The sequence below is a fragment of the Rhinolophus sinicus genome, chromosome 17 (genome assembly GCF_057876585.1).
Source record: "Rhinolophus sinicus isolate RSI-liver-muscle chromosome 17, RSI-T2T, whole genome shotgun sequence".
Lineage (NCBI taxonomy): Eukaryota > Metazoa > Chordata > Mammalia > Chiroptera > Rhinolophidae > Rhinolophus > Rhinolophus sinicus.
In genome coordinates, this window is record NC_142517.1 from 146,461,492 (window position 1) to 146,485,172 (window position 23,681).

General features: G+C 34.0%; 1 protein-coding gene across 6 annotated transcripts in view; it reads left to right on the top strand.

The window, feature by feature from the left end:
* GALNT13 (polypeptide N-acetylgalactosaminyltransferase 13) overlaps window positions 1-23,681 on the top strand; it is a 462,057-nt gene that overhangs the window by 175,488 nt on the left and 262,888 nt on the right. For all 6 annotated transcript variants that reach the window (XM_074336508.2, XM_074336503.2, XM_074336499.2 and 3 more), the window contains exon 4: window positions 7,792-7,960. In XM_074336508.2, coding sequence (XP_074192609.1) covers window positions 7,792-7,960 — 169 coding nt within the window. The remainder of the gene's footprint in view (window positions 1-7,791; window positions 7,961-23,681) is intronic.

The following is a 23,681-nucleotide window of genomic DNA, read 5'->3' on the forward strand; positions in this document are numbered from 1 at the left end:
ATAGATCTGAGGAACAAATTGAAAATTCCCTGCATTACACTTCTCTTTCTACTCTTTTCCAGATGAAAAATATGTGTCCCTAATACAAAGGATACACAAATCCCATCAACTACCACATCCTGATGAATTGATGAAGTGTAGTTAGTCATGTTCCCAAACAAAATCTAAAATGTTAGCAAACCTCAGTGTTTTTTATATATGGAATAATTCATAATTAACATAAAATATAGCTGCTATAGTCTCATGATTTACGTGCCTGCTTATGAGGTTTTAGATGATAATTATATATTCTCTTAGCTACTTCCATATAGAGTATATCTTAAACTCTGTCAGTAACTAGTCTGTGTGGTATTCTTGACTTGGTAGTATGATCCTGTGGTATTATAAGCCTTTGATTGGTCTGCCTTTATTGTGTTGTCTCGTTGTTCTATTACCCAGCATATTACAGAAGTGAGGCATTCCATAAAACAAACCTCTAGGTTCCAGAAATAGTTATCTTTGTCCCCACTGTGTGGCAGCACTCTAACTTCCTTCTGGTAAACAACATCAATCACCTCAACCCTTATTGCAGTCCCTTTTTCTGCCAAAAAGTTCAATAGCTTGAGGAGTTCATAGTAGCCAAAGGGAAGACTCAATTTCCAATTTAACAGAGCCATGCCTGTGTTCTCTAGTGGAAGCAGTTCTCACGTTGAAACTAATACCCTTTCTACCCATTAAAGGTTAGGATATAGAAATGGAAATATTGCTTCAATTAGTTATTTATTGAAATGTTTCACTCTCACTTCCCTCCTTGATTCCTGGACCTGTACATTCTGTCTATAAGATATGTGATATCGTACATTGGATGCTGGTTTAAGGTGCGTAATATCCTGTGGGATGACATCCCAAATCTACAAGGTTTTGTCTCCCAAATGATGCTCTAGTGGTCTTTAGCAGATTATTCCATTCTATAAAGTCAGCTACTTATACATGCTGAGGACATGAGACCATTGGATTTTTGGGAGCCCATGGTTGCATTTCCTTTGCCATAAATTGTTTTCCCTGTTTTGAAGTGAGATCATTTCAAAATCCAAGGAAAATAAGGATTTTGTAAATCTACAAATGGTGGTGCTGACAGAATTGTGTCCAGAGAAGACAGATTCCAGGTATCTCTTTCTCCCTGTAAGAAGACATTTTCCCCCACAGTGAGGAAAGGAGTCCAGTAGAATCAACCTTATACCAGTTTTTCAAAAAATGGTCTCATAAAAATAGCTTTGTGTTGTCTTCTGCTATTGGCAAATTGCGTGGCAATAACCAATTAACTGTGATGAGAAGTTCATGTTGTCAAACGTACACATTCTTCATCTGAGCTATTCCAGTCTATTAGTACCTCTCCCTCCCATTGAGCTACTGAAAACAGTGACTAACAGCTCTAGGGAGGATAGTCTTGTCTGTTTGATTATTGAGAGGCTCCTCAGCAGTGGAAACCTTCTCTGGAAGATTACATGGGGCGTTAATATCCATCTGTAGTGTCCATTTCAGGGGAACCACACATATACTCTTCCGTTAGACCTCCTTGTCATCAGTTTTCCATTCTTGTTATTTTAAGTGTCTTACCAGCTGCATGGCCTGTTTGCTCTTGCTCATGAGTTAGTATAAATCCCACCGTGTTTTCCCGAAAATAAGACCTGGCTGGATAATCAGCAATAATGCATCTTTTGGAGCAAAAATTAATACAAGACCGGGTCTTTAATGTAATATAATGTAATATAATATAATATAATATAATATAATATAATATAATATAATATAATATAATATAATATAATATAATAATATAATACCTGATCTTATATTAATCTTTGCTCCAAAAGATGCATTAGAGCTGATTGTCTGGCTTGGTCTTATTTTCGGGGAAACAGGGTACCTCCAGCCATTTCTCCCTTCACATCGTATTCAGTCAAAATTCCTCCCTGAGTTCTGCCTGATAGGTGGATTTCCTTTCACCCACTGACTTTCAGGACCGCCCCTGAGTAGGGTTGTAAAGAAGCTGCTTCTGGCTGGTGCAAGCATAGAAAGTAGGTTCTTATTTAATCTAGTTTTGTGCTGTTTCTTCCTTCAGCAACCAGTTGTAGACATTCTCCATGACATAGTTGTGAGTGAGAGAGCCAACCTTCAGCAACCCCACAGAAAGGGAACTAGAGACATAAATCTCAACCTCATTAATTTTCGGTCCCCTAATACCTATCAGTGCCTTCCCAAAACCCTAAGGGTAAGGGAGCCCAGTTAATGTGAACATAGAAGTTAGTAACCTAATGGGCCCACCAGGCTGGAGGTGGTGCAGAGTGAGGCCTGGGGAGCTAAACAAAGAATATTCAGCACAGCTACCATTAACAAAGACTCATGATCCAGCAGTAGATTTGATTTTATGACTTAAAATACTTTAGGGTATTTGAACTGATCCATTTTTCTGCTCACACTTAATCCAGTAATTTTAGTTCCAGACTTTTGTGAAGGAGTATTTTTTACTTCCAACATTGGACTCATAACAACCAACTGAGTAATAGTTGCCTCACATTTTCTGTGACTAATATAAGTTAACAAATTTTGAGTATTTTAGAAAAGTTTCAGCTTTATAATGAGCTGCTATCTTCAGAAATTATTTAAAGAATATGTATCTACTTTAAAATTAGGTGTACATTTAATAAATATAATGTTTTTTTTGTTTTGTTTTTGTCAATGTGTGTATATTTTTGCAAACTTGATGAATTATATGTGAGATGATATATCAAATGGTGAAAAGTTATTGTGCATCTTAGGAACAATTAATAATAAATGTTGGATTATGTAAGGGCTTCTTTAAAACGGCCATTTTCCCACATTTGATGTCCCCTTACAAAGAGCTTCCCAAAGTATCTTGAAACCACATTGGTTCTTTTGTTTCCAAAGAATTAATTAATTAATTAAATTGGGGGGGGCAGTATAGGCAGAGGTGGGGGGTGGGGAGATTTCCTATTCAGAACTGAAACTGAGACTATTCATTACTAGAGCCCTCGCAAGTTGAGGACCATTTAAATATTTTTAATGAGGAAGCTCATTCTTAATGCAAAAGGAAATAATTTCATATTTCAACATGATTTTATTACCTTAGCGAACACTTAAAGATGGGCTGATTGTTTCCAGGAACCATTTATGACTATAACATGTGCCAAGCAATCTCTTACTGTATATACGGATAGCATTGGCTTTAATAGATGTGTAGAATGTTTTATAAGAATGACTGTGATAGGAAAGTGAAACTTTTTATACTAATAAAAATGTGCTTATACCCAAAAGGGAACCAAGAACTTTGCTACTTGTCCTTATTGAGCTACTAAATGCTTTCCTTATTTGTAAATTGTAAGAAGATTCCTGTGACAAACTTCCCTGTGACGAACTTCCCTGCTAGGATAAACCATAAGTTTCTATGGGTACTCTGTTACGTGCTTGCCTTCATATACACATACGTTAAGACGCTTTTCTTTTTCTAGGAACTCCACCCGATACTGATCTCCTTGTCATGCCCCCAACAACTATTAATACTAACTTCGCTTTGTAACTGTTACTGTAAAAGCCAGGTTGTATCCATCTTCATTGAAACTAGATTTGTGATTAATATAAAGCTGAAATTATGTGTGGTACCATAGTATCCACACATTTTAATTCTGTGCCACTATCAGTGGAAATTTTTGATATACTTTTGATAAATTTTTGATATACATTATACCAACTTATATTTATTTATAATGCATACTTATATTATTCTTAACCAAACTATTAAACACTAGTGAGGACTAATATTTACTATAAAAACAAATATGAAGTAGAGGTTCTGCTTCTTCTCAAATACCACAGTGGATAATTTTATGCGCCTTTGAGATGGGGGAAACTTCTATTTGAGTTACTCTGGTCATCAGTCTTTCAATAGAAGAACTAGATTATCTCAAGGTTTCCTTCTACTTTTTCCAATTTATACTGATTATACTGATTGAATGAATAGTGCCAGGCACTGGGCTGAGTCAAAATTGGAGCAGAACATGTAGATAACTCTTCACAGCTTAAAGGGGAGAGAACAAAGTACACTAATAAAAATAACACTGTCAGGTGTAACAGAGACTTCTGAAATGCCAATGGTTTAGAAAAAATAGAGTTGTCATCCTCTCATGTGAATTATGCAATGGGTATACAGTAGTCTCCCCTTATTTTCTGGGGATACGGTTCAAGACCATATCCAGGGTATGCCTGAAACTATGATAGTGTTAAACCCTGTATATACAGATTTTATTTCTGCATACGTACGTACCTATGATAAAGTTTAATTTATAAATTAGCAAAATAAGAGATTAATGATAACTAATAATAAAATAGAGGAATTAGAAGAATATACTGTATTAAAAGTTATATGAATGTGGTCTCTCTAAATGTTTTATTGTACTGTACTCATTCTCTTTTGATGATATGAGATGATAAGTGCCTATGTGATGAGATGAAATGAGGTATTCACAATGGTATACGAGTTATGACTTATGAACTGTTTATTTCTGGAATTTTCCATTAATATTTTCAGATTTGACTATTGATAACGGAAACCACAGAAAATGAAACTGGTCAACTGGTGGCTCTCCTCCAAGTGGTGGTTCAGACTCTCATGCTACTACCTTCTTATAACGGCTTTGCTGGTTTTGACCACATGACTTTCAAAGTTGCTATAGTAAGGGAAAGAGCTTGGGGAATCACATATGGGGAGTTTTCATGGGCCAAGCCTAGAATCGCCACATATCATTTCTATCTTCACTTACGAGGCCACACTAACTGCAGGGAAGACTGGGGAATGTTATATAGCTGTGGACCTAGTAGGAAGAAAAAATGGGATAGTGCAGTAGTTAGACTCTCGTGTAACAACTGCAATCAAGAGAGCTGGTAAACATGAGAGGGTTGGGGCTGCTGCCAGCCTAACATGGCATACTGTTTTACGGCACACGTTTTGTTTTGTTTTAATTAGTGAAAAGAGTACATTCTAAAATAATGATAAAAACTATAGTATAGTAAATATATAAACCAGTAACATAGTTGTTTATTAGCAGTATCAAGTATTATTTACACAATTGTAGGAGGATGTGCTATACTTTTATACAACTGGAAGCGCAGTGGGTTTGTTTACATGAGCATCACCGCAAACACGTAAATAATGCACTGCTCTCTGACCTTACCAGGGCTATGACATCACTAGATGACAGGAATATTTCAGCGTCATTAAAGCCTTATGGGACCACTGTCATATAAGCTTTCCGTTGTTGACTGAAACATCATTATGTGGCATGTGACAGTAATGTCATTTTTGAGTCACATTATTTATTTATCATTTTTAATGATTTCACCATACAATTATGAAGAAGATAACTTACAGCATAGTATATTAATCTATATTTGTAGTTCAAACCAGCTTTGAAATTGGGATATTTCCATCTATAGTCAAATCAATAATCAAGATATCATGATGTAGATTTAGTTGCTTTCTCCTTTGCAATTTCCTATAGGAGTAGAAAAGTAGCACAAATACTTTAATGGCAGTCCTTTTTGTTTGTGTGAGCTATCTAGAGGCGAGAGAAAGGAATAGACAAATAGGTATAGGTATAAACACATACGTGAAATATACATGGTCATTAAATGGTATCATGTAGCCAATTATGTTCTTTACTTCAGAATGAGCAGACTCCTGAGGGAACTATACAAATTCATTTTAACACTTTCTGTGGAATAAAAACTTAAAAAGAAAAATCCTAGAAATGGAAGGTACCTTAATGCCTACCTAAGTCCAACATCTCATCAGTAGCCAAGTTCACCCAAAACCATCTCCAACAACTTCATTTGATTTCAGGGACAATAAGCTTACTTACTAGCTTTAATGGAGACATATTACTATTAGGATTTTATTTCTTAAATTGAGCAAAATATGCTTTCTCATAAAATCCCTGCCATTGTTTCTGTTTTTATTTCTTAAAGTGAATAAGACTCTTCATAAACTTTTAAGATGATAACTTTGAATTGTTTGATATGGATGAATATATCTTTTTTTATTTAAAAAAATTTACCAGTTCTTACCATTTCCAGGTTAATAAATTACCTGCCTTATACTCATCTCTGAAGGTCCTTAGAGATGCCTATTCTTTTTTATAGTTTGACTCATGCTATTTCAAAGTGAGGATAACTTTTCACAGAAAACAATCAACTGAAAAATCAATTCTGTATTAGTACTAGTAATACCAGTCTTGATGTTTTACAATTATGAAGGTCAAGCCAGAGGAGTTTCCTTATTGTGTTACATCTTTGCTTTGACTATATTATTATATTATTTCAGAATTTGTATTTTATGAAATGTTAAAATTTACAAATTATTTTCACATAAATTACATCATTTAAGTTTGTACAGTGTTTTAAGATAATCTGGTTCAAATATTTGCCCTTTACAGTATGTGGAAATTGAATTCAATAAGATTAATGTGTTAGGAGCCATCACATAGCAAAACATTGGAAGGGTCAAGACCAGAACTGCATTCCTTTCACTTTAACTTAATTTAATATCATTATGAAGAATAAGTTAAATGTACATTAAGAGTGACTGGAACCTTGTTTTATTATATGTTAACACACATACAGACATATGTGTGCATGCACCCCCCCACACACACACACATACACACACATTGAAACAGGTATTTTATAGTTGGAAGGGCCATCAGTGTACTGATTACTTGAGGAAACTGTAAGAACGTTAGCCAAAGTATTGAATCCTGAGTTCTCTTAATAAGGAGTTAAGACCAGGATATTGCTTTAAAGTTCTGGTTATAGAGCACATAGTCTCCAAATTCAACTTGACATTTGGAATTATATGTCACAACTATGAGAGTTCCTTTTACTTATTTGAAAATGCTTTGACAAAGGAATCAAATTGCGATGGGTGTAAAAGATTATCCATCTTGCTTGTTTTTATAAAGTTATAATGGCAGTAGGTATGTGAACTATCAAAACATTTAACTGGATGTGAAAATAAATTAACCTTGGTATATTTTCAAAAGTACTCTTTTATTTTGCATAACTTGGTCTGCTCAATGCTCTACGCCATCCCTATCCAATAAATATATTAAAAGATATGTCAAAAAAGTTTTACATTTTGATATTTTGTATCACATAATTATTACGTCTCACAGATTCATCAGGTAATATTATATGTCTAGACTTGAAAGGCAACATGCATAATTGAGTTAATTAATTAAAATAGGTTGTTTCTTGGGGGCTGGGAGTAGGGTAAAAAAGATGAAGGGATTAAGAAGTACAAATTGGTAGTTATAAAGTAGTCATGGGTATGTACAGTAAAGCATAGGGAATATAGTCAATAGTATGGTAATAACTGTGTATAGTGCCAGTGGGTACTAGACTAGTCAGTGGAATAACTTCTTAAATTACATAAATGTCTACCCACTATGCTGTATACATAGTGGGTAGACATTTATGAAATTAATGTAAAATAATATTGAATGTCAAAATAAATAAAGTATAAAAGATAATATTAAAAATAATAACAAATAAAAAATAATACAATAAGTTGTTTCTTTAGTGTATGGTTTGTAAATAAGCAATGAAGATTTGATTATTGCATTATTAAACCAGTATATATATAATATACTTGTGAATCAAATCCAATACATGAGTTTATTTATTCAGTTCATTAACTGTGTCTATGTATGTATATGTGTACCTGTGTGTGTCTTACAGCTGTTATTTCAAGAAACCAAGAAGGGCCAGGAGAAATGGGCAAAGCTGTGCTGATTCCTAAAGATGACCAGGAGAAAATGAAAGAACTGTTTAAAATCAATCAGTTTAACCTTATGGCCAGTGATTTGATTGCCCTTAACAGAAGTCTGCCGGATGTAAGATTAGAAGGGTGAGTTCACATGCGTTATATAATCCTACATATTTCAGAATATCTCAGAACTTTAATTAACTCAGATTATTTCAGTTCTAGAATTGTGTGGTTCTTAATAACTATACCATAGCAAGAATTTACTGTGTATGCATATGAGGAGAAATATAAACTAGTTTCTTCTCTGGCAGAACAAAATATGTTATTTGAAAAAACAAAAAACAACAAACACTGCAGAACAGACAAGCCTAACAAGTTTTTCTTCATGAGATGTTTTTGGTTTGTTTTGCTTTGCTTTATCTTGCCAAATATAGAGCAAACATGCTCTTTGTAGGTTATTTTCTTGCCTATACACAAAACTCTTACACATTGGTTTGAAAAGCTCTGTGCTTAGCTATAACAGTGTAAAAGTGGCCAATTGCTTGTATGATTCGTTGACTCTTTAAAAAATTATTTATTATGGGTTCCGGCAATTTATGCTGCTGTTTATAATTAGACTACCCAGTTATCAGCCATGGAGGAAATATTCACTTGGAAATAATTCTGCATGAAAAATTAAGTTGAAAAATTCAACTTGTATATGATTAAGCCAAGCTCTAGATAGTTGAACATATTTTAAATGGATGTCATAAACAATAGAATGTTTATTGGCAGTATTGTCATCCTAGTATGTAGTTCTTGTAAAGCAAACTGTTGGCATTCAGAAAGATATTGCCTAAGATTTTAGAAAATATCCAAGTTTACAGGTATTCTGCACAACACAGTTCTATGCAAATAGAAGTTGTTCTTTTAGACATGTAATGACATTTTCTATATTCAACAGAATCATAGTTAATGCAAATAAATTTTGCCACATTTAATTGGTTTTATTACATTAGTAGTATAGTTATGTTGACATCATGTTAGGAAATGTGATTTTTTTTTCCTTCTTTCTGAATTACTTCAAATAAGCCCAAAATAGAGTAGCCAAAACCTTATTGAGATTGTGGGGTAGGTTTGTCAGAATGTTCATTTGGTGGCTAGATAACTGGTTTATGTACACTCTTGTATGCTTTTAAAATGTCTCTCTCAACAAAACCATAAGCAACTATATATTATGGATATTTTTGGTCCCCAGCAAATGGTTAAAACACCAAACATTACATTTGTGCCTTCCAAAGTCCTAAATAATTTTATAGGTAATTCTGTCCACATTTGCATATGTTTGTATGTATATAGAAACATTGCATATTAAAAAGCACAATAAGTATATTCTTCTGAATAATTTGAGTATTTTTGATGCTAAGTTTATAATGTTATGATGTTGCATTTATTACTTTGTTTTATACACCATGCTGTGATAAAATGGGTAAATGTGGTACTTAGGTATTCAGGGAAACTATGTAAACACTAGTTCAAATTGTTTTTTGTTTGTTTGTTTGTTTTAAAGGGAACAAGACTTTATTGGGGAACAGTGTGTACTTCCAGGACTTTTTTTCCAAGTCAAGTTGTTGTCCTTTCAATCTTAGTTGTGGAGGGTGCCGTTCAGCTTCAAGTTGTTGTCCTTTCAGTCTTAGTTGTGGAGGGCGCAGCTCAGCTCCAGGTCCAGTTGCCAGTTGCAGGGAGCACAGTCCATCATCCCTTGCAGGAGTCGAGGAATTGAACTGGCAACCTTGTGGTTGAGAGCCCACTGGCCCATGTGGGAATCGAACCGGCAGCCTTCGGAGTTAGGAGCACGGATCTCCAACCACCTGAGCCACCCGGCCGGCCCCAACACTAGTTCAAATTTAAAAGAAAAATATTTTCACATTTAAGAACATAAATAAATTAAATTTTTATGTCATGTCTGGGATTATTAAGGTAATAATTGTTTTAGTAGAGACCCATCACTTAAAAAAAAAAAAAGTGGAATCTTCATTGAATAGCCATTTAACATATTGGTGGCCAGTGCTATATCCTTTTTTAAAAGTTGCCTAACATATTAAGTACTTGAATAATTAAACCTTAAACTCTGGAACAATTTAACATTTTATAAGTGGAAGATTCAAATTGCTTAGTATTAAAAAGTACACAAAATGCCATGCGTACTGTGAATTATATTGCTTGAATTTTGAGATTTTGCAAATAGTCTATGAAATAATATTAGTGAAATAAATAATTTTATATTTTATTTTTATGTTACACCACAGTGTATGCTATCAGTAAAACAACAACAGAAAAACATAAATACCATCCAAATGTCCTAGGCAAATCATGGAGTACGTGAAGTTCACTGGAGACATTTGCAAGTCATCTTGAATGACTCAATTGTGTGACTGCCTGGGAACAAATGTTGAAAAACACCCCATGAATCAGATATTCAAACTGTTATTTAAAAGATGTCAAAATCTGTTAATACTCATTTGATGTAGAAACCATTTTTTTTTAATGTTGGTATTACAGTTCAATTTTTTTAGTAGTTATATCTTAAAGGGATACATGGACACATTAAGCTAGCTTTAATGATTACTGATATAAATTACATGCAATATAAAAAGAGTTCACAAATAATTAGTTTTTAAAAAGCTTAATTTATTAAGTGGAAAACTTGAGTTGATATTTATTTAGAAATTGTCTGCACTGCCCAAACAGTTAATTCATTTAAATATCTTAGCATATTTTATTAAAACATACTCTTAAACTGACTCAACTGAATTCAGAAAATTGTCCAAATAGTTTAATGTTGTGTTTGGCTTTAATATCAATCTACAAATATTTGAGGATGTTTTCAGAGTAATAAATCTAATTAAATACCTCATGTTTTCACAGAGAAGAGACTAGATAGTTTTTCTTGGAGGCAATTGTGATGAGACATCAGGACAAATTGAAGTTAAGTTCTGGAATATCCATCCCCAGGGACGTATAAATATATTAATTTACTTATTCACTTAGTATATTTAATTTATTAATATTCGTAATACATTTATATTTAATCTTTAATTACTTAAGAGACATGATATAATTCTACCATAAATAATCATGGCACTTGGATATATTAAGTGCAGTCAGGCTAAAGGCCTTACTATATTTCTTACTTTCTTGAAGGTCCTCTGTTTCTGGGATTCTTGTTGAAGTCTGTACATATGTATAAATAAAATTCCAGATAGATGTAACCAATCCTTTCCTTCCTTTGCCCATCCTCCATAAATTTAAATAATAAAAAAAGCAATATCTTAAAATTCTGAGTCAGACCTTTTAAAAAAAAACATTATTAACCTGCTATGTGATGCATCAGCATTAAGGATTGTTAGTATATTTCTCATCAATTATGGGCCTAAGACTTTATAAATTTATATATTTTGGATTTAATAATATGACTTAAATATTTCTATTTTCAGAAAGCTAGTAAATAAATGTCATTTTGTTTAGTTTTCAACATAAGTTTTTTTTTTTAGTTTCAGGTGTACAAAACAATGTGATAGTTAGACATTTCACTTCTCACAAGTGATAGCCCCCCTCTCCAATCTACTATCCCTCTGACATGGTATATAGCTGTTACAATTACATTTGGAGAGAGAGAGAGAGAGAGAGAGAGAGAGAGAGAGAGAGAGAGAGGTTCCAAAAATAAATAAATAAATAAAAAATAAACTATTAAAGGATATTAAAAGCATGATATTTTAGCACCAGTATGCTAATATGTACCACATACTAGTCTGTGTGCTGGGGATATAGCAGTATACAAAATTAAGTCCTTGCTTCATGAAATTTAGAGCAAATTATGGAATGAAGAATGGTAAGGGATAGAGGTAAAGTAGTGAATGAAAGCTTCTAACTCACACTTGAGTTAAATTTAGTGGGCCATAAGCATTTAAATATTATAATTTCTTTTTGTTAATACACAGAACTGTTAATTATTTACTGGGTTCCTGGAACAGATAATGCTAGAAATATAACTGACCTATGGATATATAAAACTATGACTATACAAAAGCAACAAAACAACATTAAGTAGATAAATGCGTATGTGTGTGTGTGTGTGTGTGTGTGTGTGTGTGTGTGTGTTATATTTTTTAAGACAGTGTTTGAATTTTATTTCCATGAAAGTCAACAAAAATCACATTTTCGTTTGCTAAGTTTCTGTAGCTAATGTTACCCCATGCTCTAGGCTTTCCTGGAAGTAGAGAAAATATCACTGTGATCATCAGTGAGGGGGGGTATATGATTCTAGTCCATTAAATGCAAAACAAATAAGGGGAACAAAATGCCCACTGTGAAGATTTTTTCAAATAATTAGAGGGAAAAATCTCAAGATGCGGAACCAAAACCCATAGGTTTAATATCTATGGCTTACTTTCAGATCTTGGATAAGTCATTAATTTTCAAAGCCTCAGTTTCCTTTCACTGATTAAACCAATTAATCAGTCAACCAACCAACCAATCTTTGTCATTTACCTAGCACAGAGCTAGCTTTGAGAACAAACATCAATGGATATACCAGGCCCTGACTATAAGGAGTAAAAGGAATATATTTCCCTTAACAAGTAACTATAACGTTATATAAACACACCATTAATTGCAAAAATGACAAAGTTAGAATAGAATTGTGCTGAGTTCCTAGTGAAATTTTAATATATATTATTATTGGCATTCTGTGTAATTCTGGTATGTGTTAGTTTCCTTTTTTGATCTAGGCAAGCTAACTTTTTAAGCAATCAGCTTCTCCCTTTACTCTGTAATTCTTTTTGAATAAGAAATTAACAATGATTATTGGGTGGATATTTATTTTAAAAATGCTATGGGCAATTAAAGCAAAATGTTAACATTCTTTAGCATTTACTTATATTCAGACATTTAATAGCACTTCAAGTTCTGGTACTAAGTTATTTGAAGGTTATAATGCAGTTGGCATTTAAATATATTTCATCAGGGAAAAATGAGGAAATAGGAAATTTATTTCAGCTATTTATATCATAGACCAAATAACTGCTTCTTACATATGCACAGTTGCTAGCTGATAAAGAGAAAAAAAAAAAAAAAAAAAACAAGAAAACAACCCAGCAGTCTTGCATTATTAGTGGAAAAAAGAGCAGTAGCATACAAATTCTGAATAAGTTGTCCTCAAAGTCAAAGAGTTTATTTACTACATAAAATAGAAATAAACCATAGTATATATTTTTCTGTGCTAAATCTCATAAATGTACCTGGCAATTATATGGATCGCCTTTCTCATAAATTAAAATGTGAGAAATGTAACATTGAGTGTACAAAGGAGAAATATAAAATGAGAATATTAATTGGATTTCTGATCTCTGTTCCACATCTTTTCTTTTTTAGTTTGAGAATTAATACAGTTTTCATATATTGGCAATATTTTTGCCTGTGAAGATAATAATTTTTATAATAATTTGATTTATGCAATATGCTCATGTGTGGAATTCATTTTACTACCCACATGAAAAGAGATGTGTTAGAATGTCTAGGTGTGATTATGTATGCAAGTATATATATATATATGTATATATATATATATATATATATATACATATATACACACGTATTTGAAGATTATGGAAATTATAGGTATTATTATCTACAGTAATAATACTGTTACACTGTAAATTTTCTTTTAAATGAGTAGGTTGAGTTAAACATTACTAGGTATGTTCTCAGGGACACATTTGTGTGCTACTGTAGAAAGAAAGCTGGTTGCATAACTCTATTTACACTTGAACTCCCCCTCAACAGTCTTCTTACTTAATTTCTGACACTGTTACTTTGAGTTTTTAAAATTGTGGTGAAATATACATGACATAAAATTTACCATCTTAACCATTTGAAAGTATATAGTTTAGTAGTGTTAAGTATGAAGGGGATCAGAATACGCCACCCCCAAATATACCACTTTGGCATAAAGATTGTTTTGAACTGAAGGTAACTGAGAAAAAGCAAACACAAGTAAAGCTCTCTTCTGTCCTCATCTGCCTGAAAGAAGGCATATATTTCCCTCATGAAGGTGTCCCCTTTCTTGAATTAGGAAGGGGATGACAACTTTTATCACTGGAGATGAAGATGGTGCTGAAATGACTCTACATGAACTAAACCTTGCTAAATAACCCTTATCTTCCGTTAGTTTTCCCCCGTATTTTTTTCTGCCCACATTTTATCACCCCTAGAAGACCAGGAACTTTTTTATTTTGTCTTGTCACTTATCCGCAATTTATCACCCTTTGTTAAAATGATATCTAAGTGCAGGAGTTTAACCATTTCTTTGGATCTTCACTTACTTTCTATGAAGGCTTTCATGTACATAAAAACCAAAATATTTACATCAAATAAATCTGTATGCCTTGTCTCCTGTTACTCTTTCTTTTGTCAACTTAATTCGCAGGTTCTAGAGACAAAACCTAAAACGGTAGAGAAAACATTTTTTCCGACTTCGTGCTCATCAGCCACCAGTACTTCAGGCTTTGGTCTCGTTGCGTTATTAGAATGAAGGCTATTTGTACTTGGTCTCTGCTCTTCCCTAATAATGGAGTGCTTTCCAACCTGAGAGTTTCGTCTTTCAGCACTAGCTCATGCTTCATTTTGGATTATTCCTCATAGAGTTTTCTAGGTAAAACAAAAGAAAGAAAAAAGGGAATAAAGGAGAATAAGAAAAGAAAGCATAGTAGTGGTTTACCACTGCCTTCTGCTGCTTAGTGAGTGGGTCCAAACCACGTGTACTGGTTCCCGTGGTGTCACAATCACCAAATGCTCACAAAATGTAAATGTCCCTGCAGTTACACACACAGAGGCATATTTAAATACACTTTTAATCTGGGTAGTGAAATTAATTCCACACATGTGCACGTTAGGTAAGTCAGAATATTGTAGAAACTATTGTTATCTTTACAGGCAAAGTTTTTGTCACCATATGAGAGTTGTAGTAATTCACAAATTGAAAAGAAAAGATGCAGAAGAGAGATCAGAAATCCAATTAATATTCTCATTTTCTATTTCTTCTTTGTGAAATCCATGCTACTTTTATCTGTACAGTGTTAGCATAATTGGGTAAAATGAAATCTTAAAAAAAATTGTGATTCTACTATTTCTAAAATTGGCCCTTGAAAGTAAACTTTGTGGTTAAAATGTGTAGTGGTTTTTTTTTTTCCCTTTTTTTCTTACCATAAAAAAGAAATCTAATTTAAAAAGTAAAGATGGTTCTTAACATTTGCGGATTGATTCAACTTAAGAAAGCATTTAGCTCTGGTATTGCTAGAAAAATCATATGTGAAAGGAATATTTGACTTCTGTATAAAATTCTTCCTTAATATTTTTTTCCCATGGACAGATGTTTTCTGTGCACATATCAGTACCTTAAGGACAGGTTAAATTGTTCTAATGCCAATTTGCTATGTTATTTTGCTGAGGAAGAATTTGATTTCATAGTTAATACAGCTTAACCCAGGACAGTAAGACATAGTTGTTTTTTGTTTGTTTCTTTATTTGTTTTTAATTGGGGGAATATTGGGGAACAGTGTGCTTTTTCCAGGGCCCATCAGCTCTAAGTCAAGTCATTGTCCTTCAATCCACTTGTGGAGGGCACAGCTCAGCTCCAAGTCCAGTTACCGTTTTCAATCTTAGTTGCAGGGGCGCAGCCCACCATCCCATGCGGGAATTGAACTGGCAACCTTGTTGTTAAGAGCTTGCACTCTAACCAACTGAGCCATCCAACTGCCCAAGACATAGTTTTATTGATATGGGAGATGCTAGCATGTCTAAAAATTCTCATTGTGTATAATTATTAATATATTCATGACCTTGCAAAGTCTCCTGTGGAAGCCAATACACTTTCTGAATTATAATTGCTATATAAATGAGAAAATTTATCTGATTTTTGAATTTTAATATTTAATATATTAATATTAATGATGTTAAGATATTAATACATTAATGATATATCTTTCTGAATGATAGTTGCTATGTACATGAGAAAATTTGTTTCTGGTCTTTTAATTTTAATACTTAATATCTTAATATCACTATGTAATTTTGTCACATTAAACATATTGCAAATAATGTCAGAAATAAATGAATTTTATTAAGTACACTGCAAGTACAACCTTCAATATATAGACTATAAATAATGGTTATAATTTTAGGATAAGAAATATATTTTCCACTGTATATTTATTTATAGCATTTATTGTGTCTTGCTTTACTTTTCCCTTGAGGAAAGGCATTATTTCTGCTTATTTCATGTCTTCTTCTTTTTAAGTAATGATACTATATAGATAAGATTGAAACATTTTCACTAGTAGGTCATGCAAAGATATCTGGTTATAGTTAATGAAATAGTTTTTTGTTTGTTTGTTTTTTAAGATGGTGTTCTAAGAAATTCAAATGAAAAGATCTAGCATAAAGTAATTTTTTATCATCATACTATGTAAATTAAAGTTAAATTTTACAATGTAAGTTAATAAGTAAAATTCCGTTTCATAAACATTCATCCAGTGCCTCCTCTCTGACAAGCATTTTGTAATAAATTTGAAAGCAAATGTTTTTATTCTTAATGACCTTACATAACAGTGATTAGGAAAATATTTTTCTCCCATCAATTAATATACATAAATTAATAGATTCTGTAATAATAGTAAATGTAGCTAATTGTCAATATTTGTTAAATTTTTACTATGTAGCAGACATCAAATTAAGTAATTTACCTGTATTATCTTATGGAATTCCCAGTGAGAGACACATGACGTATACCCTATGTTTTGTTGTGTTTATTTTATGGACTCGGAAAAATACTCAAGAGGTTAAGGAACTTCTTTAAGATCATGCAGGTGCCATTTGAATCCAGGCAGTATAAACCCCAGTATGTGTTCTCAAACACTAGAAAACACCAATGAATGTAATAGTGGAAAACACGTGCTATAGAGTTATGTTACTAAGAGCTTCATAAAACCATGAACTATGGATTAGCCCTTGGATAGTTATGTGGGACATATGGATATAAGGGAGAACACAGAGATTCCAAGTGGGAGGAGGAGAAGAGAAGATACACAAAATAGAATGATTATATGGTGTGTTAAAGACACTGATCTAATATAGAATGAATTTATTTTGAGGACTACTGATACAGTCATGATCACTGCCCTCAAGGGGGCCCTGAATGTTGTCCATTAATCATATGACCTTTCCCTTGTATGCTCTCACTTCCACTTTGTAAATTATTATTTCATAATTTCAGCACTTCCCTCATAACTCCAATACCTCCTCTCTAATCCTCACTGTCAGCTGATTATCTTACTCTCTATTTGTATTGAGAAAAAGAGAAGCAAATAGTAAAAAATCTCCACTAGTCCCACCCTCACATCTACTCCCTTACTTACATTTGTAGCTTTATATTCTACCTTCTTTCCTATTAGTATGAATGCATTGCCCATGCTGCTAATTGGAACCAACCCATCTATTGCACACCAGATGCCATCCCCTCCTAATTACTCAAATGCATTTCTCCCTGCCTCTTCAATTATCAATTATTTTCTCTCTCTTGAGTTATTCCTAACAGCATGCAAACATGCTGTTTACTCTCCCTTAAAAGCAAATACAGAGGGTGCCAAAAAATGTGTACACACTTTAAGAAAGGAAAAAACTGTATTCAAATTGTAATAATATATACCGATAACAAAAGATGAATACACGTTGCATTTGACTTCTGCAATTACAAGAGGTGCTCAAAGTGGTTACCATCAGTGTCCAGACAGTTCTGATTGCGGCGAACTACTGCTTGAGCAACATTGACCAAAGTGTCCACTTGTATACATTTTTTTGGCACCCCCGGTATATAAACGAAATACCTCTATAGACAGCACTTCTCACAGATAACGAGTATATCCACTTCCTTTCTTGTTTAAAATCTTCTGAAAAGAATTGGCAATATTCACTGTCTTCAACCACTCTTCACCTCCCTTTCATCCTAGACCCACTTTAGTTAACTTTAATCCCCCAATGCCAGCAAAACTGTTCTTGCAAACAACAAGATGATCCCTGTGTTGTTCTGTTTATTCTTGAATTCTCAGTCCTTATATTTCTTGAGCTATTAGCATAATTTGACACAGTTGATTTCTATCTCCTTTCTGAAACACATTTTTCACTTGGCTTTCAAGACACTATTTTATCTTAATTTTTTCATACTTCTATGGCCATTCCTTCTCTTTGTTATTTGCCGATGACTTTCCTTCTTCCTAACCTCGAAACATAGGTATGTCCCATGGGTAAATCCTTGGAGCTGGTCTATTTTCTGTCAGCACTCCCTCCTTTGGTAATTTCAGGTAGTCTCTTCATTTCAAATATAATTTCAGCCTCTCATCCAGACCTTATCCCTAACATTCAGAATTGACAATTTCACAAGGTTATTGATATCTTCACTTGAATGTCTAATACTTACGTGAAACTTAACATTTCCAAAACTTAGCAACTGATAGTACCCACAATGCCTGCCTTTTTCGTCAAGTTCTTCGTCTTAAGAAATGGAAACTATTCCTCTAGTTGCTCATGCCAAACCTTGGAGTTGTTTGAGCAGCCTCGTTCTCTTGCAATCCCCATCTGACACAGCAGCAAATTCAAAATATGAGCTCTTATCTCCACTGCTACCATCTTTGTCCAAGCTACAAATATTTTTCACCTGAATTATTGTAGTAACCTACTAGGTTTTTTGTTTGTTTGTTTGTTTGTTTGTTTTTGGTTAGTTTGTTTTTTCTTCTTCCTTTGGTACCCTACAGACTCTGATCAACATAATTATAGTCAGAGTGATCCTATTAAAATATGTCCGTTTTTGCTACTACTTTGCTTAAATCTCTCCCATGCTTTGCATCTCCTTCAGTGAAAAAGCCGAAGTCCTTTCACTGCCCTACAAACTACATGACCTAGCTTTCCATTACTTCTCCCATATTCTGGGGTGGTGCTCACCCACTTTCTTACTCAATTCCAGGTGTGGATGGACTCTAGAACATGCCAAGAACACTACCACTTTGGGGATTTTACACTTTTGATTCCCTCTTCCTGGGGTGTTTATTCCCTGAATATCTACATGGTTTGTTCCCTTCCTTTCAACATCTTTACTTAAAAGTCACATCCTCTCTGACGTCTTTCCTGACCACATTATATAAAATTACACCCACTCATGATATGTTGTATATCTTTTCTTAGTTTTATTTTTCTCCTTCATCCTACTGGCTGCTTGAAGTATGTTTTACTTATTTATCTTCTCTATTATCTGTGTCCTCCCCATAAGTTCACTGAATGCAGAGGTCTTTCTATGTTGTATTCTTTGTTGTATCCCCAGCTCTTAGAAGTGTTTCTGCTGTATGGTGTGTACTCAATAAATATTTGTTGAGTGAATTTATAAATTAATGCATGATGATATATATTCTGATAATACATAGAGGATGTGACAGGCAGAAAAGCTTGACTGTGATTTTGTAATCAAAAGAGAGCTGTTACCAGTTTTTAGAGGGATACTAACATGATGAAAGAAGTGTAGATTTGTATTAAGCTAAGTTAACATTCTTATCATTCCCCCACCCACCCCCCACAGGATAGTCTAGCTTGGAGCAGAATAAGGAGAAAACGTAAATTGAAAATAGTCTAATGTTGAGAATTACTCAATTGTGCTCTGTAAAAAAGAATAAAAATAAAAAAAAAGATTAGAGCGAAACTGAAGTAATTGGAATTTAGTAATATTTAAGAGAGGACTAACAAATGATTACCTTTGAAGTTGGGGGTCTGTTTTTCAGCTTCCATTGATTGAGAAACAACTAGGTGCAAATCACTTTGCTTATAAATTCTTAATCTTTAGTCCTCCTATCCCAGATTCAAGTTAGGCTTAAAAAACAAATGACATTAATCCCATTTTACAATTAAGGAAAATGAGGAGACATTTTTATTTGGGCTGAACTATTGGAGATAGCTTTTACCCATAATTTGTTCTAAGGTTGCTGCCAGATCTCCCTTTCCAAGCTTTCGATGACTTATCTACAATTTTCTGGCCATCTTAAGCTAGTAGATTCATGCTCAAATGGTAAATGGTGCATCCCTTTATTAGTTTTTTGGCTAATAATATGTGGCCATCATATTCTCCATTGTGGCAGGCATCCATGTTTTTGTTTTTAGTGAGGGGCATTTTGGGGCCTTCGTCATGATATAATTGCCAACATGGATGAAAGATTTCCAGCTGACTTCTTTCAGTTTCCCCACTCAGTTCCAGCTTCTGGCAATACACCATTGAAACATTTGTTTCTGGGGCCCCATGCCTCAACAGACAGCTCTACAGAGCACAACCCCATTGAGAAGCCTTGAGCTAGATACCTTCTATCATGCCCACTTGTCCTAAGAAATGTGTGGCTCCATGACACACAAAAAGGTGAAAATGCACTTCTCCACCCAGTGACTTTTTCCCACCCACAACTTGCAGAATCCTTTAGGATGCGTCTTGCCTTGCATGTCTGTAAACATTGGGGAGATCAAGTCCCAGTTCTCCAAGTACTTTCTCATTGCATTCTGTAATGGCCCAAAGCATCATTTCAGCTTACCGCTTCACAGCCAATAACATCTATTCAAAAAATATGATGCTCATCTCTCAAAGACAGTCAGTCTCTGAAAACAAGTAACTTCAGATATCTTGAGATCTCTGTCATTTGGCTTGATAAGTGATTGGTACTTTTCTCAATTGCATCAGATGTAGGAAATACTACCACATACCCAGTGCTTTGAATTCTCTTACTTCATTGAGCTCTTCTTCAAATTTCCATTCTCCTCTCATCGAGGCTGGAGGTAGGTGATAGAGATTCATAGTCACAGTATCAGTTCTGCTATTATCCCAGCAGTTTCTTTTAGAACTAGGGTTACTTAACACTAGCTGCCTTCAATTTGAAGACTTGCTAAAATTCCAAGACAAATTATTTTTCTTATTCCATTATACCTATCCACATTTATCTGTTATCAGACAGTAAATGTGCAAAAGTTGCAAAGCCAGAATTTGTACAAGGCTGTCTGCCTCCAGAAATCCACTCTTCCTGATGTTCCTTACTTGAGTTCCTTGAGAAGGCAGAGGACACTGAGATATGTTTAGAGCAATGAGAGGGCAATGGTAAGAAGATTGAGATCATAAAGGGCAGGCATTGATATATATGAAATGCTACAGTGTGTCTTATTTAATGAAAGTGTACTCAAAGTCCAATGAAAGTGTACCATACTATTAATGAATATTCAACTGGAATGGATATGTCTACAATATTTAAGGCATCTAGAAGTTATTGCCGAATGCATCTCCAGACCAGATGATTGAAGTAGACCCTGGAGTAAAATGAAAAATAAATGTGAGTCCTGCAGTGATATTATTTTAGGGAATCCAGAATTGATATGCATTGTGGTAGGACTGGGGACAAGAGGGAACAACAGGAATGATTAAGTGGGTGGCTGAGACAGATGGTGTTGACTTCAAATGAAGAAACCCAGAGGGTAGTGGATAAATAATGATCAGAGTAGCACAGGGGGTGGAAGGAAAAATTGGTCAGTCCTATCCCAAGAATCCAGACAATATAGGATGAAACAAGACCTTTAAATGTTTACTACCTTTGACAATGAAAACTATGCAGCAGCAAATCACACTTGGAAGAACATTTTTTCGATGTTTTTATTAGAAGCTCTTGTTACAGCCATGAGGATCAGGTTATAAGAAAAGATAAGGCTGAGCAGCATAATAGAATCAAGTAATGTTTTAAGCATCTTGTTGTGATTATCCATCCTAACATAAATACTCTGTAACACAAACAAACAAAACAAACAAACTGGATTTGAGGGAGAAAAGTTTTCATATACCTAGAATTTAAGTAATACAGACATTTGTATTGATGGAAGAACCACCAATGTATGTATGTGGGGAAATGTGGATTTAACCGTTCAGTTTTTGTGTCATGTACAATTCTGAAACAATATAACTTTTAAAAAGACATTTAGTGCCTTTCATAAACAGTTTCAGTCATCTGAGAGTCAGTTCAGCTGTGAGTGATTTTAAAAGAAGTAAATAGCTTCAACTGTGTGCTTAATAGACTGTGTCACAAAACTGCAGCCCAGAAAACAGGATGCTGAAAGACACGTACGCATCAGATGCACATGTTTCAGTAATAGCCTGGCTGTGGCAGACGCTTTCTGGGACAACTTGGCGGGGGCGATACAACTATAATATTTGTTTTTAATGATTTAGGGGATAGACAAAATGGTATTTCTTAACAGAGAAATTTATTTTTTATACATGCATTGAATATTTGTGTTTTACAAAGAACATGGTTAGTTAAAGAGACAGAGTTGATTAAGTAACACAAGGTTCCCGTCCTTACTATGCTTAAAAAATATCAACCAAAAAATATATGTTGTCAGGCTATTAGGTTCACCTTCATGAAATTATAATGATGAAAGTGTTAGTTCTGTGCCACCTTTAAATACGTGAATAGATTTCACACTATCCTTATTGTGTTTATAGTGACCCTTGTATACAATTACTATGACCCTTATTGTGACTAATATTTCCTACTTAAATATGTTAATACACTCAATACACAAAACATAAAATGAGTTAGTGTCATCATTACCACTTACAGTGGTTAGCTGAATTTCCCAAAATCATTTCTTAAAAAATGACAAAAGTATGTCTTCACCCACATTCTTTGAAAACACGAGTGTTGCACTACTCATCTCACCGTTGTTGTCTATTTGACACCCAGACTGTGGTGGCTGTGTGATCACGGGGTGTTTGCCACTTGACATACAATAATAGTTGGGGGCTGTGCAATCTTTGGTGCAATTTTCCATTTTATACTTAATATCTAGGGTGATTGTGTTCCTTCAAATTCTTTTTTGTTTTTACTTGTTGTAACATTAAAAAAAAAAAAAATTCAAGCAGTTAAATTTTGCAGAAAACTGAAGAGTAAAATACAGAGATTTTCCATCTATCCCCTGGCCGCAAACTTGCATAGTCAGCCCCATTACCAGCATCCCCCATCACCATTTATTACAACAAACTTACCTTAACATACCCTAATCAATCAAAGTCCATAGTTTAAATTAAGGTTTACTCTTGCTTTTGTAAATTCTGTGGGTTTGGACAAATGTATATTGACTTGTATCCATCATTATATTAATAATATCATACAGAGTAGTTTCACTGCCCTAAAAATCCTCTGTGCTCCACCTGTGCAAGCCTCCCTCTCCACCCACCCTCACCCACTTACCTTTTTACTGTCTCCATAGTTTTGCCTCCTCCATAATGTCATGCTATTGGAATCATATAGTATGTAGCCTTCTTAGATTGGCTCTTTTTCACTTACTGATATGCATTTAAGTTTCCTCCATGTCTTTTCATGGCTTAACAGCTCATTAATTTTAGCACTGAATAATATTCCATTGTCTGGATGTACCACAGCTTATTTATCCATTCACCTACTGAAGGACATCTTGATGGCTTCTAAGTTTTGAAATTATGAATAAAGCTGCTATAAACATCCCAAGTACAGGTTTTGTGTGGACATATCCTTTAGCTTACAATTGTGTCCATTCCGTAACAATGTGTGAAGGTATCCTAGGAACAGGAATAGTTAATTTAAAGTGAGTTTTCTGAGGAGCAAGATCTTAACAATGGAAAGTTAGTAAAAAATGGTGGAATTTAAGTGGTGGCACATAGAGATGCCTATTTTAAACTGAGATTAAAGAAATTAGCGTTGTACAAGAATTCAGAAAGCCTTCA